General features: G+C 39.8%; 1 protein-coding gene across 4 annotated transcripts in view; it reads left to right on the forward strand.

Moving 5' to 3' along the window:
- Positions 1-62: 62 nt before the first annotated feature.
- PRORP (protein only RNase P catalytic subunit) overlaps positions 63-14762 on the forward strand; it is a 138518-nt gene continuing 123818 nt past the window's right edge. For 3 of the 4 annotated variants that reach the window (XM_061394122.1, XM_061394124.1, XM_061394125.1), the window contains exons 1-5: positions 63-135; positions 480-594; positions 911-2176; positions 4524-4571; positions 5054-5186. In XM_061394122.1, the coding sequence (XP_061250106.1) occupies positions 1188-2176; positions 4524-4571; positions 5054-5186 (1170 nt within the window). In that variant the 5' untranslated portion in view covers positions 63-135; positions 480-594; positions 911-1187. The remainder of the gene's footprint in view (positions 136-479; positions 595-910; positions 2177-4523; positions 4572-5053; positions 5187-14762) is intronic. The other variant, XM_061394123.1, reaches the window with a different exon arrangement.

Below are 14762 nucleotides of genomic sequence, written 5' to 3' on the forward strand. Positions count from 1 at the left end.
CCAGCTCCGGCGTCAACACCGCCCAGTCCCGTAAAAAGTCATGAAGGCCGCGTAACTGCCATCTTGGACGCGGGCGGAAGTGGTGGTAAATCGATCCCAGAGGCCACTGCGGAGAATACCACGATCAGGCTAAAGGTAGGGACGCGGTCACAACAGGGAGGGCAGACGTGAAAAAGATAAGCTGCTTCCTTAAAGCAGCTTCCCAGCCTCACCATGCTTGATTCTAAAGGCGCCGGATAAGGGAGCACGCGCTTTTATTTCATCTTGGCCCTTTGGCACATGTGCACCACGTGACCCAGGGGTTCCTTTGGCTCCTGCGGCTGGATGGAAGAGCTTTCTAATTTCAGTTTCTTTTCATTGTTTATTGCGGATATCTGGAGGCTTTAAATGCTCCCTGAATGTAATAGGTGGGCTCAGCAGCCGCCTGTAGCCCCTCCTGCCACTAAAATGTTCACAAGTCGCCTTTTTCTCGCCTCCAGGCGGGACGGAACGCCTGCGACCAGCTTAGCCACGCCTCCGCGGCAGGGGCCGTCGCGGTGCATTGTGGACGCCGTAGTTTCGCCGCTAATGGTTGCACACAGCGTGAGTGATGAGGTGGGTGATTGAATCTAGTGAACTTCGTTTGTGACCGACCCGTACACAGAGGGGGTGCCCTCGTGGACTTCTCTTCCTTGTGTCTCTGGCTCGGCTCTCTTACCGCCTCCTCTCATCCCCCCATTTGAAGAGTTTGGCGGCCAGGGCCCTTAGACTTAGACTTTAGCTTCTTCCTTGGCTACGGGTGGGCCTGAGGTAGGAGGCTTCCGACTCCTCGCCCCTTATGCAGCCTATCTCCCATGGGTTCCTGCCCCTTTTCAAGAAGAGGGGTGTTCCGCGTGAGTCAGCTGGCGGGTCTTTGTGCTTTTTCTCTCAGGTTCGCTGACTGGAATATAAGAGGCAGCAGAGGATTCCTGCTCTGTCTCCTAGTCCTGGAACTTGCGAGAGAGGTTGGATATCCCCATACTTTTGTTTAATGGAAAGAACTCAACCAAGCTTCGTTGCTGCTAGCTCCCAAAGCATTTGATTTGTGAGAAGCTGAAAATCGCCTTGTAGAAAGCTGCCCTTCGATTCTCCGCCCCCAGCCACCAGCCTGCAGAAGTTGGGATTTTTTGAACATTTTTCTCACAATCTAGTGCTGATTTAACTGCATAATGACTTTCTATTTCACTGGTATTCGAAGCTTTCCTAAGCTTTGGAAGAGCAACTCATACTTTGGGCTAAGTTCAAGTCACTCTTACCTCTCTCTCTTTCTCAAAGACTGTTATGGCATCAGGAATCAAGAGAAGTGCTTTTCTGTTAAAACGATGTCTGCACAAAATACCAAAGCAATGAACCTGCTGATTGCCAAGGCCAGATGTGTCAGGAAACTAGATGAGAGTAGTAATAAGCAGGTTTCTGCTGATTCTTCTCATATGTTTGCAGCTGGAGCGGCTAAGAAGAGATCACAGATGAATCCTTCTAGTAAAGATCCTGTCTTGCCACCTGTGGAGAACATTATTCAGCTCCCCACAAAACCTTTGAACTCAGAGGAGTGGGATAAACTTAAGGAAGAGTTCAAAGAAAAGGCTAACTTTGAAAATTGGATTATTTTGCAGATGGTTAAATGCCATAGCTCTGTAGATGTGGCCAAATCTGTGCTGGCCTGGGTAGCTGCAAAAAACAGTGGTATTGTAGGTTATGATTTACTGGTCAAGTATTTGTATCTCTGTGTTTTTCATAAGCAGACATCAGAAATTATTGATGTCTATGAAATCATGAAAGCCAGATACAAGCGTTTAGAATCTGGAGCCTACACTCTTCTCATGCGGGGATTAATCTATACAGACAGATGGAGAGAGGCCTTGCTGCTATTAGAGGACCTCAAAAAAGTCATGATTCCTTCAAAAAAGAACTATGATGACTGTATCCAGGGAGCCCTGTTTCATCAAGATGTAAATGTAGCTTGGAATTTGTATCAGGAGTTGTTAAGTCATGATATTGTTCCTATGTTGGAAACTTTAAAAGCCTTCTTTGATTTTGGAAAAGACATGAAAGATGATCAGTATTCAAACAAACTGCACAACATTCTTTTGTATCTAAGAAATAATCAACTTTATCCTGGGGAGTCATTTGCACATAGTATAAAAACATGGTTTGAGAGGTAATTCTGATTTCTGTTTATATGTGTATTTTTATTTTAATACTGATACCTAAAAGTAGCCTCTTCCTTTTTTTTTAAATTAGTTGCTGAGGATTGTTCTATTCAGATTATATATTTTTTTCTCTTAGTAAGGTTGTTTCCCGTTTAAGACAGTTTTCTTTCTCTTTGAAAAACCTGTTGTGATAATCTCTGCTCATCACAGAAAAGGGAGATTATAGAACACTTGTTGTTTTTAATGTATTTTTTCCTTTTAGAAGGTTCATTTGTTTTCTGAGGTGTCTAGTATATGAGTATTTACGTACTTGTGGCTGGAGTTCATAGCAAGAAAACTGGAGCTGTCTTTGGGTCGTATTACTATTTTCAGAAGTTCTTCTGAAACCTAATTGTGATTGGTATAATGTATATAATGCACATATATATTCTGTTTACTGTCTGCATTTCACCAACTTGAGTAGTTAGAGCAGAGAGAGGGATCCTGCTTAAACCTCATATGCATTAAGAAAGAAAATCTTCATCTTTCCTGGTTTTGCTGCTGCTGCTAAGTTGCTTCAGTCGTGTCCGACTCTGTGCGACCCCATAGACGGCAGCCCACCAGGCTCCACCTTCCCTGGGATTCTCCAGGCAAGAACACTGGAGTGAGCTGCAATTTCCTTCTCCAATGCATGAAAATGAAAAGTGAAAGTGAAGTCGCTCAGTTGTGTCTGACTCCTAGCGACCCCATGGACTGCAGCCCACCAGGCCCCTCCGTCCATGGGATTTTCCAGGCAAGAGTACTGGAGTGGGTTGCCATTGCCTTCTCTGGTCCTGGTTTTGATCATACCATATGTGACTGCTCTCTCCAAAACTCTCTCCTTTGCTTTCCTTCATGTTATCAGCTTGATGGTCTTTTGTTCTTTATTTCTTTACTGCTAATTTGCCTCAGGGTTTTTCCTCCAGGTTCTTTCCTTTCATCTCTGTTTTTCTCTTGCTTTTCTACTATATGTTATTTTTACAGAGCTTTGCAGTAGCAATCATGCTTAATTATCTTTCTTACCACATTTATTGAATATCTGCAGAGGAACTAGATAATGACAGTCTTCGAAGGCCAAGGATTTTGGATTTTATTCTGTTATCAAGAATGCTGGTCTAGGAGTAGTTTTTAAAAGACGGTGCCAAAGCAGTGAGAAAAGAAGATTGGAGAGGGATTAAGATTTGAAACAGGGAGATCTGTTTGGAGGCAATTGTAGATTTGAGTAAGGGATGATGAGATCTTGAATTAAGAACTGAGAAAGAAGAGAAGGCCGTAGAATTGATAGGAATCCATGAGGCTTCCCTGTTGGCTCAGTGGTAAAGAATCCACCTGCCAGTGCTGGAAACACGGGTTGGATCCCTGATCCAGGAGATCCCACAGGCCGCAGAGCAACTAAGCCCTTGCACCACGACTAACTAGAGCCTATGCTTTAGAGCCTATGAGCTGCAACTACTCATGCTGCACACTCTAGAGCCCATTCCACAAAGAGAAGCCACCACAGCGAGAAGTCCTTGCCCACTGCAACTAGCGAGTTTCCCGTGCTCGCTGCAACTGGAGAAAAGGCCATGCAGCATCAAAGACCCAGCACAGCCCACCCCCCTGCCAAAAAAAAATGATGGTAGTGTAGGCTGCCGTCTATGGGGTCGCACAGAGTCGGACACGACTGAAGCGACTTGGCAGCAACAGCAGTGTATGAAAGAGGAAAGAAGAAAGGATAAGTTGATTGAGCAAATAAATGAATAAGTAGTTTTGAATGCCTCCAGTTTTAGACTAAGCACTGTGGGTGTTCTGTGATGTAAGATCTATTATAATGGCATTCATGAGCTAATTGGGAATGCAATAGTAGTCAGTTATCTAAGAGTGGTATATAAAATTTGATAGTGTAAGAGAAAAAATAATTCTGGGTCACGAACAATCTCTGGCAGCTTTATGGAGAAGGTTAGAGTTCAGTTTTTTCTTTTAATTTGGCTGTGCTGGGTCTTAGTTGCAGCATGTGGGAACTTGTTCCCTGACCAGGGTTAGAACCTGGGCCTCCTGCATTGGGAGTCCAGTCATAGCCACTTGACCACCAAGGTTTTGTTGAGTTTTGTGTAGAAGTTACAGCTCCTTTCTGGGTAGGTCCTGTGAAGGTAAATTTAGACTTAAAGATGAGGGTCAGATGATGAGAGAAGCAGCGAAGAGGAGATCCAGAGTAGTGTACCATCACTAAGCATCCACTCTTTTAATCGAACTGTTCTAAGAAAATATCCCAAACTTTTCAGAGCTCTTTCCTACAATTAATATCTTTCAGTAGGGATTTGACTCTCTGGTGATTTGGTTTTGCAATTTTTTTTGTAGTATTCCTGGAGAACAATGGAAAGGACAATTTACCACAATCCAGCAAAGGTAAAGACGAATGTTTTATTTTTAATCTGTTCAGTTCAGGTTTAGTAGGTTGTGTTGCTACTGGTTAAAAAGAATTTAAGAACATCTTAGAAATAGGATAGATTATGTTACTTAGGATTGCCAAAAAGGTCATATTTCGCATTTGGAGAATTTGCAGTATCCAAAATAGTTTTCTTGGTAGGTGCTGTCAGCCTGGTGTGATTTCTCTGACATGTTTTCCCTACAAATTTGGGCCCAGTTGTGTTTCAAGAATGACTTTAAAAACTTTATCTGGAGGTCAGCAGTCTACTCTTTTGGCTTTTTCTGGGACACTAATTTGTTATATTGTCTGGGTTACAAAAAATGAGATGTGTATGATAATCACAAAGGTTATGATGTTCTTTTTCTAAATTACCTTCAAATTTTCTCGTGTCCTAGAATTATTCATTTTAGAAAAAGTTATTTCCCGGGACATTCTTTAACACATTCATTTGTAATTACAGTGGTCGGTGTTTGGGCTGTGGAAAAACTGTAGAGTCTATTCACCTGAGTTCAGAAGAGTATGAATTTCTCAAGGAAAAAATCATGAGGGATGTTATAGATGGAGGTGACCAATACAAAAAGACGACACCTCAGGTGAGTCTGGGACAGGTCTTAACTTCATTCTTGGATTGCTTGTCTGGAGGAGAGGTTAACAATTTTTTTCTCTAAAAGACTAGATAGTAAATGTTTTAGACTTTGTGGGTTGTAATGTCTCTGATGCAACTTTGCTACTCTGCTGTTGTAGTGAAAACAGCCACAGACAGTACATAAATGAATACAGTAAAACTGTATCATGAAGATAAGTCATGAGCTGGGTTTTTTCGGCTGGCCATAGTTGCCAACCCTTAGGAGAGATTGCTTTAGACTTTCATAGAATAATTGGGTTAGACTATCATCCATCTGTTGAGTTCAATTCTATTTCATCTGGGCACAAGTGCTCAATAGATGGTTATTCTTTGTGTAAGTGCTTCCAAAAGATGTTTTTAATAAAATTCCATGAAAACAGGTTTCTCATAAGTTTTCTAGTCAAGAGAGTCTAAGATAACTTGACTCTTCTTCTTCATATTGAATTTGTTTATTCTTGAAGTCATTCTTAATAGATGTATTTTTCTAATCTTCAGTATTTTATGCTGGTTTACTAAGATTAAGTTGAAGTAAAATGCTTTTACCTTGGGGGGAGGCTGGCCTGTCATCTTACTGAATGCTCTTTCTCCAAATACCAAATAAAAAGAAGTGTAAAGTGTTCTGCCTTCTCACTTTGACTTAAAATTGTTAGAAAATGCTAATATGAAGACCTTTGATCCTCAGAATGAAGTCAAAATTGGGTCCTTGAAAACATTATGTTCATTTTATGGAATACCTTTTAGCTGACTTTATTGATAAAATTATAGTTAACATTTATTAAATGATGCTTAGAGCTTTATATTCATTATATCGTATTTCATCTTTACACTACCCTATAAGATGTTGGTTTATTTCTGTATTACAGATAGAGTGATTGAGACTTTGCGAGGTTAAATCTGCCCTAGGATGCTCCACTAATAAAATTAGGTCATAGTGACCCCCACATTTTTGCCTTTACATTCTGCTGCCTCTCATTGAATGAAAATTTAGTTTGTAGTTCTCTATGTACTTGACAGCTGACTGGCTGTAGCAGCTCTTAATGCCTTGGGAATTTCTGCCAGCTAAACTGATTTAAACAAATTTCTTTCTCTCATCCAACATCTATTGAACACTTATGTGTATCTTCTGAAGTAAATGTTAAGATAGATATAGGATTGTGTAAATCATGCTGTTTGCTCCTAAAGACTTAACCATTTCTGTTGTGGGTTAGTTGAATATTCTTCCCATCCTCCAACTTTTTATTTAAGAAAAATTTCAACCTAAAACAAAGGTAAAAAAAAAACCCAAAAAAACCACAACGGACACATACTCTTCATCTAGAATAACCAGTTATTATTCCACATATGTTTTCTCTCTGTGTGTTTTTATAAACCATTTAAAAGTAAGTTGTAGACATATTACCTTAAATATATCAGTATGTATCTTTTTTTGTTTGGTTGGTTTTAGCTGCACCTCTGTTCCCCAACCAGGGACTGAACTTGAGCCATGGCTGTGAAAGCAGAGTCCTAACCACTGGACCACCAGGGAACTCCTTGTATCTTCTAAGAATAAGAACATTCTGTATAACTGAATGCTGTTATCATCACATTAAGAGCCTTAACATTAATTCAGTGTCATTTTAGTAAAGACCACATATTCAAATTTTTCCAGTTCCCCCAAAATGTATTTTAAAACATTTTTCTCTTACCCAGGATTCAATCAAGATTCACTCACTGCTTTTGACTGTTCGTGTCTCTAAATCCAGAGCTGGCCTCTCTGCCTTTTTTTGTTTTTATGACATTGATTTTTTATAAAGTCTAGATGGTTTGTCTTGTTCAGGGCTTCTCATACTTTGTACCTCAGAGTCACTTGAGGATCTGTTGAAAATGCAAATTATGATTCACTTGTCCCAAGAGGAATCTGAGATTCTGTCTTCTGAACAAGCGCCCAGGTGATGGAATTCTGGTCTTTGGACCACTTTTGAGTAACAGGACTGTGGATTAATTGTCTGATTGCTTTCTCTCCATTAATTCAGTTTATAAGCTTTCGGAGTGTATTACATAGACGATGCTATGTGCTTCTTAGTGCATTACAGCAGCCACATAATATCAGGTTGTTCTCTCTCGCTGATGCTGTTTGAGCACTTGATTAAGGAGGCGACTGCCAGATATCTCCATCGTAAAGGCTCATTTTTTCCCCTTTATAATTTCCCTTTGTAATTTTTGTGGTTAAAAGTTAAGTAATCTGTGGAATAATAGTTCGAAACTATGTAGATATTCTGTAACCTGTTAACACCTCACCTGGTGTTTTTTGCAACATGAAAATGAACTCTGCCTTTGGAAGGATGCAAAGTGATGATTTTCTGGTTATTTCATAAAAAAAAAAAAATGAATGGGGTTAGATTCCATTACCATCATCATTCTTTTTGTTGCTCAGATTTTCCCAAATGTGGCCTGTGGGAACCTCTTGCAATCCAGGTTCTCTGTCTCTTTGACATCCTTTCATGCACTCCCCCCCAATATACACATCAGTTTGGGGGCACTTCTATGCTTTCTGGCACAAGATGTCCTAGGCTTTTGCCTTGAATAGCTTCTGCCTCAGTCATGGAATCACTAGTTGAATACTTTTGTTTAACACTCTCCATGGCTAAACTCTTAGTTTCAGCATGTGGGATATAGTTCCCTGATCAGGGATCAAATCTGGGCCCCCTGCATTGGGAGCTTGGACTTAGCTGGACCAGAAGGGAAGTCCCCCATCATAATTCCTTTTTAACGATATCACTGTAAGTCTAGATTAATAGAAGGAAGATTTGTTAGTTTTTTTTCCTTACAGAGACTGAGACTCTGGAGCAAACCTTCTCCTTGGAGAGTGTTGTACTACAGAAGCTTCAGGCTGCAGACTGGTGAGATTAGTAAAGAATAATCATACATTTGGTTACCAGTAATTCACAAAGTAACTGAATATATTCACAGAAGGATTGGGACATTTTATGACAAGGGAAATTTTCTCCCTTTCTCTTTCCAGATATTCTCCCCTTTCCGTCCTGTAGATCTCCAAATCTGTATCCCATTTTTAATTTTTTTGTTATCCACCTTTCATCTTAACATAAGAACATTGCCACCATTTATGGAATGATTAGCTTATGTCAAGCACTTTTAGACCTGTTAAACTCAGAGCACATAACAGTCTTGAAAGGATATCACCCATTTGAAGATGGGGAAGCTCAGGATCAGAACCATATCCATGGTTAACAGGCAGTGAAGGAAAACATACAGCTGGGTTGGTTCAGAATTTAGCTTTTGTACAATAGTATTGGTGAAGCAGAAGGGACAGACATGGATCCAGATCATTTCTGGTAGATTGAAGTAGTACCAACTCTTTCTGAGACAAAGTAAGTAAGTAAGTGTTAGTCGCTCAGTCATGCCCAACTCTTTGCTGTTGTTGTTATTCAGTCGACAAGTTGTGTCTGACTGTTTGTGACCCCATGGACTGCAGCATGCTAGGCTTCCCTGTCCCTCACCATCTCCCAGAGTCTGCCCAAGTTCATGTCCATTGAATTGGTGATGCCATCCAACCATCTTATCTGTTGTTGTCCTCTTCTGCCTTCAGTCTTTCCCGGCATCAGGGTCTCTTCCAGTGAATTGGCTCTTTGCATCAGGTGGCCAAAACATTGGAGCCTCAGCTTTAGTTTCAGTCCTTCCAGTGAGTATTCAGGATTTAGGAGACAAGAGAGACAAGTGGACTGGAGGCTCACTGAGGTTGGAGAGCAAGTATAAAGGGAGTGAGAGTGATCAGTGTCCACTAGGTATTTGATCTGAGAGATAGAGGGCTCTAGATGACAAAAGCCATGGTATGAGAGTTAAGCAGATGAAGAAACTGAGAGGCCTAACGTGCTAGGTGGTCATCCACAAAGCTAATTACAGTGTCCATGGGATAAGTTTAAAAAATAATAATTGCAACCACATTATAGAATGCTTATCAGGTGCCTGGCACTGCACTTTGTCCCTTAGGCTGGCAATGAAGACTGTGAGTTGGAGGCCAAATTCTTGATAAATGTACAGGTCATGGGAACAACACAGGTCACAGCTAAGAGGAGTCAGCAAACCATGGCCCACAGACAAAGACTAGCCTACTGCTTGTTTTTGTAAATTACGTATTATTGGAGCATAGCCACACTCATTCACTTAGGTTCAGGTGTATATCAGTATATTGCTCTTTGCTTTATTGTGTTTTGTCTTTTTACAAATTGGAAGTTTGTGGTAGCAGTGCACTGAGCAAGTCTACTGGTGCCATTTTTCCAACAACATGTGCTTACTTTATGTCTTTGTGACACATTTTGGTAAGCCATGCAATATTTCAGACTTGTTCATTTTTATTGTGTTTGTTAGGGTGATCTGTTGATGTTACTATTGCAAAAAGATGACTCACTGAAGGCTCAAATGATGGTTAGCATTTTTTAGCAATGAAGTATTTTTAAATTGAGGTATATACATCATTTTTTAAAGATATGCTATTGCACACTGAATAAACTAAAGTATAATGTAAATGTAACTTTTTAATACATACTGGGAAACCAGAAAATTTGTATGACTCACATCATTGTGATATTGCTTTATTGTGGGGATCTAGGACCAAATCAGACAGGTATGCTGGTCTCTTCTGTGGCTTCCTGTACCCTGCAGAGTTGGGAAGGTACAAAAGAGACCAGCTCACAGAACCTAAACTATTTACCATCTGGCCTTTTACAGAAAACAATTTACTGACCCCTGGTCTAGATGAACCTCATGAACCTCAGTTGAGGTGGAAAAGTAGCAACTTTGAAGGTTTGCAGGGACTAGAAGAGGGCCTCTCTTTCCCTCTCAATTCTATAGCGTGCCTTTTTTTTTTTAATGTGGGAACTTGGTTCACTGACCAGGGACTCAAACCCCTGCCCCCTTGGGAGTGCAGAGTCTTAACCACTGGACCACCAGGGAAGTCTCTTATAGCATGCTTTGAGAGAATGATTAGATATCACTTAAGAATAAGTAAGGAGTCATTGATGACCATAAGAAGAGGGATATCAGTAGTACACTGGGGGCCAAAGCCATCCAGGTTATTGTAACTCAGTGAACACACATTGAGGGTAAACTCTTCTTTTGAGAAGCTTGGATGAAAAGAAGACAGATGGGATAGTGGTGGCTCGAGTTTGATAGAGGTCAAGGAAGGGTTTAGGGAGGTGAGAGAGATGTGCATACTCATAGAATGAAGTAAGAGTTCTTAGTAAAGATAAGTGTTGAATAAGCAGGGCAAGTAGGGAGAGAATGGATGAAAAGGTTCAGAAGTAGGAAGGGTTGACAAAAAGAGCACAGATAGGTTAGAAATGGAAGAAACTTCTTTGAGACTAGAAAAGAAAGTGAGGATGGGTGTAGATACAGATAAATATATAGATAGGAGGCGAGAAGACGGAAGGAAATGACATCTGCTGTGTTAAAGGGGGTGCATGGTGAGAGACGGGCATCCATGCAGGACTAAAGAGAATGAAGAGGCTCGGGGTGGTTCTTGAGAGGAGTGGTCCTTGAAAGATGCCAACTCCAGCAGAAGGATGTGGCAAGGGGTGGGTGCTGAGATTTGAATCAGTGAATTTGTAGACATTACTGTCTACATGTGTGTATGTGGTTTAGTACTTTGCCAACAGAGCTTGACTCATCTAGAGTGGTAGTAGTAAAGACAAAATGCACCGTTGGTTCAGCTTTTGGGTTTTGTTGGTTAGTTGTGGCAACGTAACAGGGAGCAAGGGAAGGTAGTCCTGATAGAATAGTGAACACCATCATCATGGGACCCAGACCAGATAGGAAAGGAAGGCAGGCCAGAGAACACTTGTCTGAGAGGGCTCCAGGGCCTCACAGTCTCACGTGGAGCAAAAGAGGAGATACTGTGCCAGTAAGGGAATGAAAGCTAGAAGGCTGAAATCAGAGAGCAGGTGAATAAAAATTTGAGGTTAAAATTTCAGAGGACAAGCCATCCTGAGCCCCGTCCCGATCCAGGGGGTGCTCTCCAAGAGTGTGGCCTGTGCCCCAGGATAAAGTTCAGCTGCAGAGTGTCATTGCCCAAAGGTTCTTCATCTTTTTTTTTTTTTTTTTGCTTACTATGTGTGTTAATTTGCTAGAGCTGCCATAACAAAATACAATAGACGGAGTGGTTTAAACAACAGAAATTTCCAAGATCAAGGTATAGGCAGGTTTGGTTTCTCCTGAAGTTTTTTTCCTTTCCTTGGCTTGCAGATGGTCCTTGGTTTGTTCTCATAAAGACCTCCTCTGTGCCAGGGCATCCCAGGTGTGTCTTTATGTGTCCGAATTTCTTTTTCACTTGAGAACATTAGTCAGGTTGGATTCGGGCTCATCCTTATGATCTCATTTCATCTTAATCTCCTTTAAAGTCCTTATATTCAAATGCAGTCACCTTAAGAGGTGCTAAGGATTAGGACTTCAATTTGAGGATTCTGAGGAGGCCATAGTTCAGTCTATAAATACCATTCATTGCAAATATGTATTAAAACTGTATTGTGTTCAGCATTTTAAATTATTTTGTACTAGGAGTAAACAGTTGAAACGTCTTTCAAAATTACTTTTAAAAGCTTGTTTATAATTTGGGAATGTGAGGTATAAAGCATGGAGTAAGTACTAATCCATGTTGAGTTTGCTTGCTTTAAAAATTTATAGTTTCAGCTGATCTCCATAAGTATCCAAAAAGAGCATTATCAAAATTGTTTCAGGTTAATGAAACTATCACAACATTGTCTGTTTATCAGCTATACCCCAAAACATAATAAAAAGTAAAAAAAAATGATTTCAGGTTTGTATGTTTTTACCAAGAAGTACTCTTTTGTTCAAAAGAAAATAAATGAAATGGTACCCTTTAATGAAATGGTTCTCATCCATGGCTACTTGTTAGAATAGTTTAGGGGATGTTTAAAAATCACTGATGGAAACTTACCTGGCAATCTAGTGGTTCTGATTGCTTCTGAGCTTCTATTGCTCAGGGGGCATAGGTTCCATCCCTGATCAGGAAACTAAGACCCCGCATGCTATGCACTGTGGCCAGAAAAACCCCAAAAAACAAACAAAACAAAATCCATGTTGAGTTATGCTTTTTTTTTTTTTTTTAATTACTGATGCTCGGGCCCTACCCCCTAGAAGTTTTGGTTTTAAGTGTACAGTTCACTGGTATTAAATACATTCATATTAGTGTGCAGCCATCACCATCATGTAGTCCCATAACTCTCTTCATCTTATAAAACTGAAACTCTATAAAACAGGAACTCCTCATTTTCCACTCCTTCCAGCCTCTGCCAGCCACCATGTACTTCCTGTCTTTATAATTTTGACTACTCCAAATACCTCATATAAGTGGAATCATACAGTGTTTGTCTTTTGGTACTGTCTTACTTAGTATAAGGTCCTCAAGGGTCATCCATGTTGTAGCATATTATAGAATTCCCTTACTTTTCAAGTCTGAATAATATTCCATATAATGCTTATATCACATTTTGTATGTCTGTTCATCAATTAATGGACACTTGGGTTGCTTCCACATTTTAAGCTATTGTGAGTAATGTTATAAACATGGATGTACAGATATCTGTTTGAGACCTTGCTTGCAATTTTTGGGGTATATACTGGGAAGTGGAATTGCTGGATCATATGTTATGTCTATTTTTAATATTTTGAGGAATCTCCATACTATGTTCTGTACATAACACAGTAGCTGTATTATAGATATTTTACATTCACACCAATAGAGCACAAGGGTTCCAATTTCTCCACATCCTTGCCAACACTGGTGGTTTTTCTTTTCCTTTTGGTAGTAGCTATCCTAACGAGTGTGAGGTGGTATCTCATAGTTTTGATTTGCATTCTGTGATGATTAGTGATCATTTCATGTGCTCATTGGCAATTCATCCATCTTCTTTGGAGAAATGTCTGTTCAAGTCTTTTGCCCATTTTTGAATGGGAGTTGGAGTTTTGTTGTTGAGTAGGTTTTTCTGTATATTTTGACATATATTGATCCCTGTATACTATCTGCAGATATTTTCTCCCATTCTGTGGGTTGCCTTTTTTTATTCTGATAGTGTTTTCTGATGAACAAAATTTTTAAAATTATCATGAAGTCCAGTTTGTTATTTTTTCATTTCCTGTGCCGTTGGCATCATATCTAAGAAAATCATTGCCAAATCCAGTGTTGTAAAGCTTTTGTTCTGTTTTCATCCCTAAGAGTTTAATTACTTTAGATCTTATATTTAGGGTCCTAGATCCATTTCGAGTTAATTTTTGTATATAGTATTTGGAAAGGGTTGAACTTATTTTTTGTGTGTGTGAGTGGGTAGCCAGTTTTCTCAGCACTGTTCGTAGCTGTCCTTTCCCAATTGAATGGTCTTAACATTCTTGTTAAGTCATTCTTAACATATATAGGAGGATCTGAATTTATTTCTGTTCCATTGGCCTGTATGTCTATTTTTATGCCAAAATTACACTATTTTTAATTACTGTGGCTTTGTAGTAAGTTTTGAAATCATTAAGTATGGATCCTCTGGTTTTGTTTTTCAAGATTGTTTCAGCTCTTCAGGATCCCTTGAGAGTCCATATGAACATTAGTTAGTTATTTTAAAACAAATGCGTTTTATTTTTTGGCTGTTCTGAGTCTTCTTTTGCAGTTGGCAAACTTTCTAATGGCAGTGCTTGTCTTCCCTAGCTGTGGCGCATGGGCTTAGTTGTCCCACGGCGTGTGGGATCTCAGTTCCATCCCTTTCCATGGAAACTTGCTTTCCCTGAATTGCACGGCATATTCTTAATCATTAACCAGATTAAGGGTCAACCTGGGGGACCACCAGGAAAGTCCCCCATAGGAATTTTAGGATGGGTTTTTCTTTTTCTGCAAAAAAAAAGTCATTGGGATATTGATAGGGATTGTATTGAATCTGTAGATTGCTTTCGTAGTGTTGACTTTTAACAATATTAAGTCTTCTGATCCATGAGCATGGAATTTGTTTCCATTTATTTATGCCTTTACTCTTTCAGCAGTGTTTTGTAGTTTTCATTGTACAAGTTTTTCACCTCCTTGGTTATGTTTATTCCCAGGAATTTTATTCTTTTTTATGCTGTTATAAATAGAATTGTTTCTGTAGTTTTCTTTTCAGATTGTTCATTATTTATAGAAATGCAACTGATTCTTGTGTGTTGACTTTATGTCTTACTTTGCTGAATTGATTTATTACTTCTCTGTGTGTGTGTGTGTAATCTTTATGGTTTTCTGTATAAAAGATCATATCATCTGCAAACAAAGATAATTTTACATCTTCTTTTCCATTGTGGGTACCTTTTATTTCTTTTTCTTGCTTAATTGCTCCAGCTTGAACTTGCAATAAGTAGAAGTGGTACAAGGGGCAGGGACATCCTTCCCTTGGTCCTGATCTGTTCCTGAGGAAAAGCTTTCAGTCTTTTACCACTGAGTATGATGTTGACTTGGAGAAGGCAATGGCACCCCACTCCAGTACTCTTGCCTGGAAAATCCCATGGACGGAGGAGCCCGGTG

The sequence above is a fragment of the Bos javanicus genome, chromosome 21, assembly GCF_032452875.1.
Source record: "Bos javanicus breed banteng chromosome 21, ARS-OSU_banteng_1.0, whole genome shotgun sequence".
Classification (NCBI taxonomy): Eukaryota; Metazoa; Chordata; class Mammalia; order Artiodactyla; family Bovidae; genus Bos; species Bos javanicus.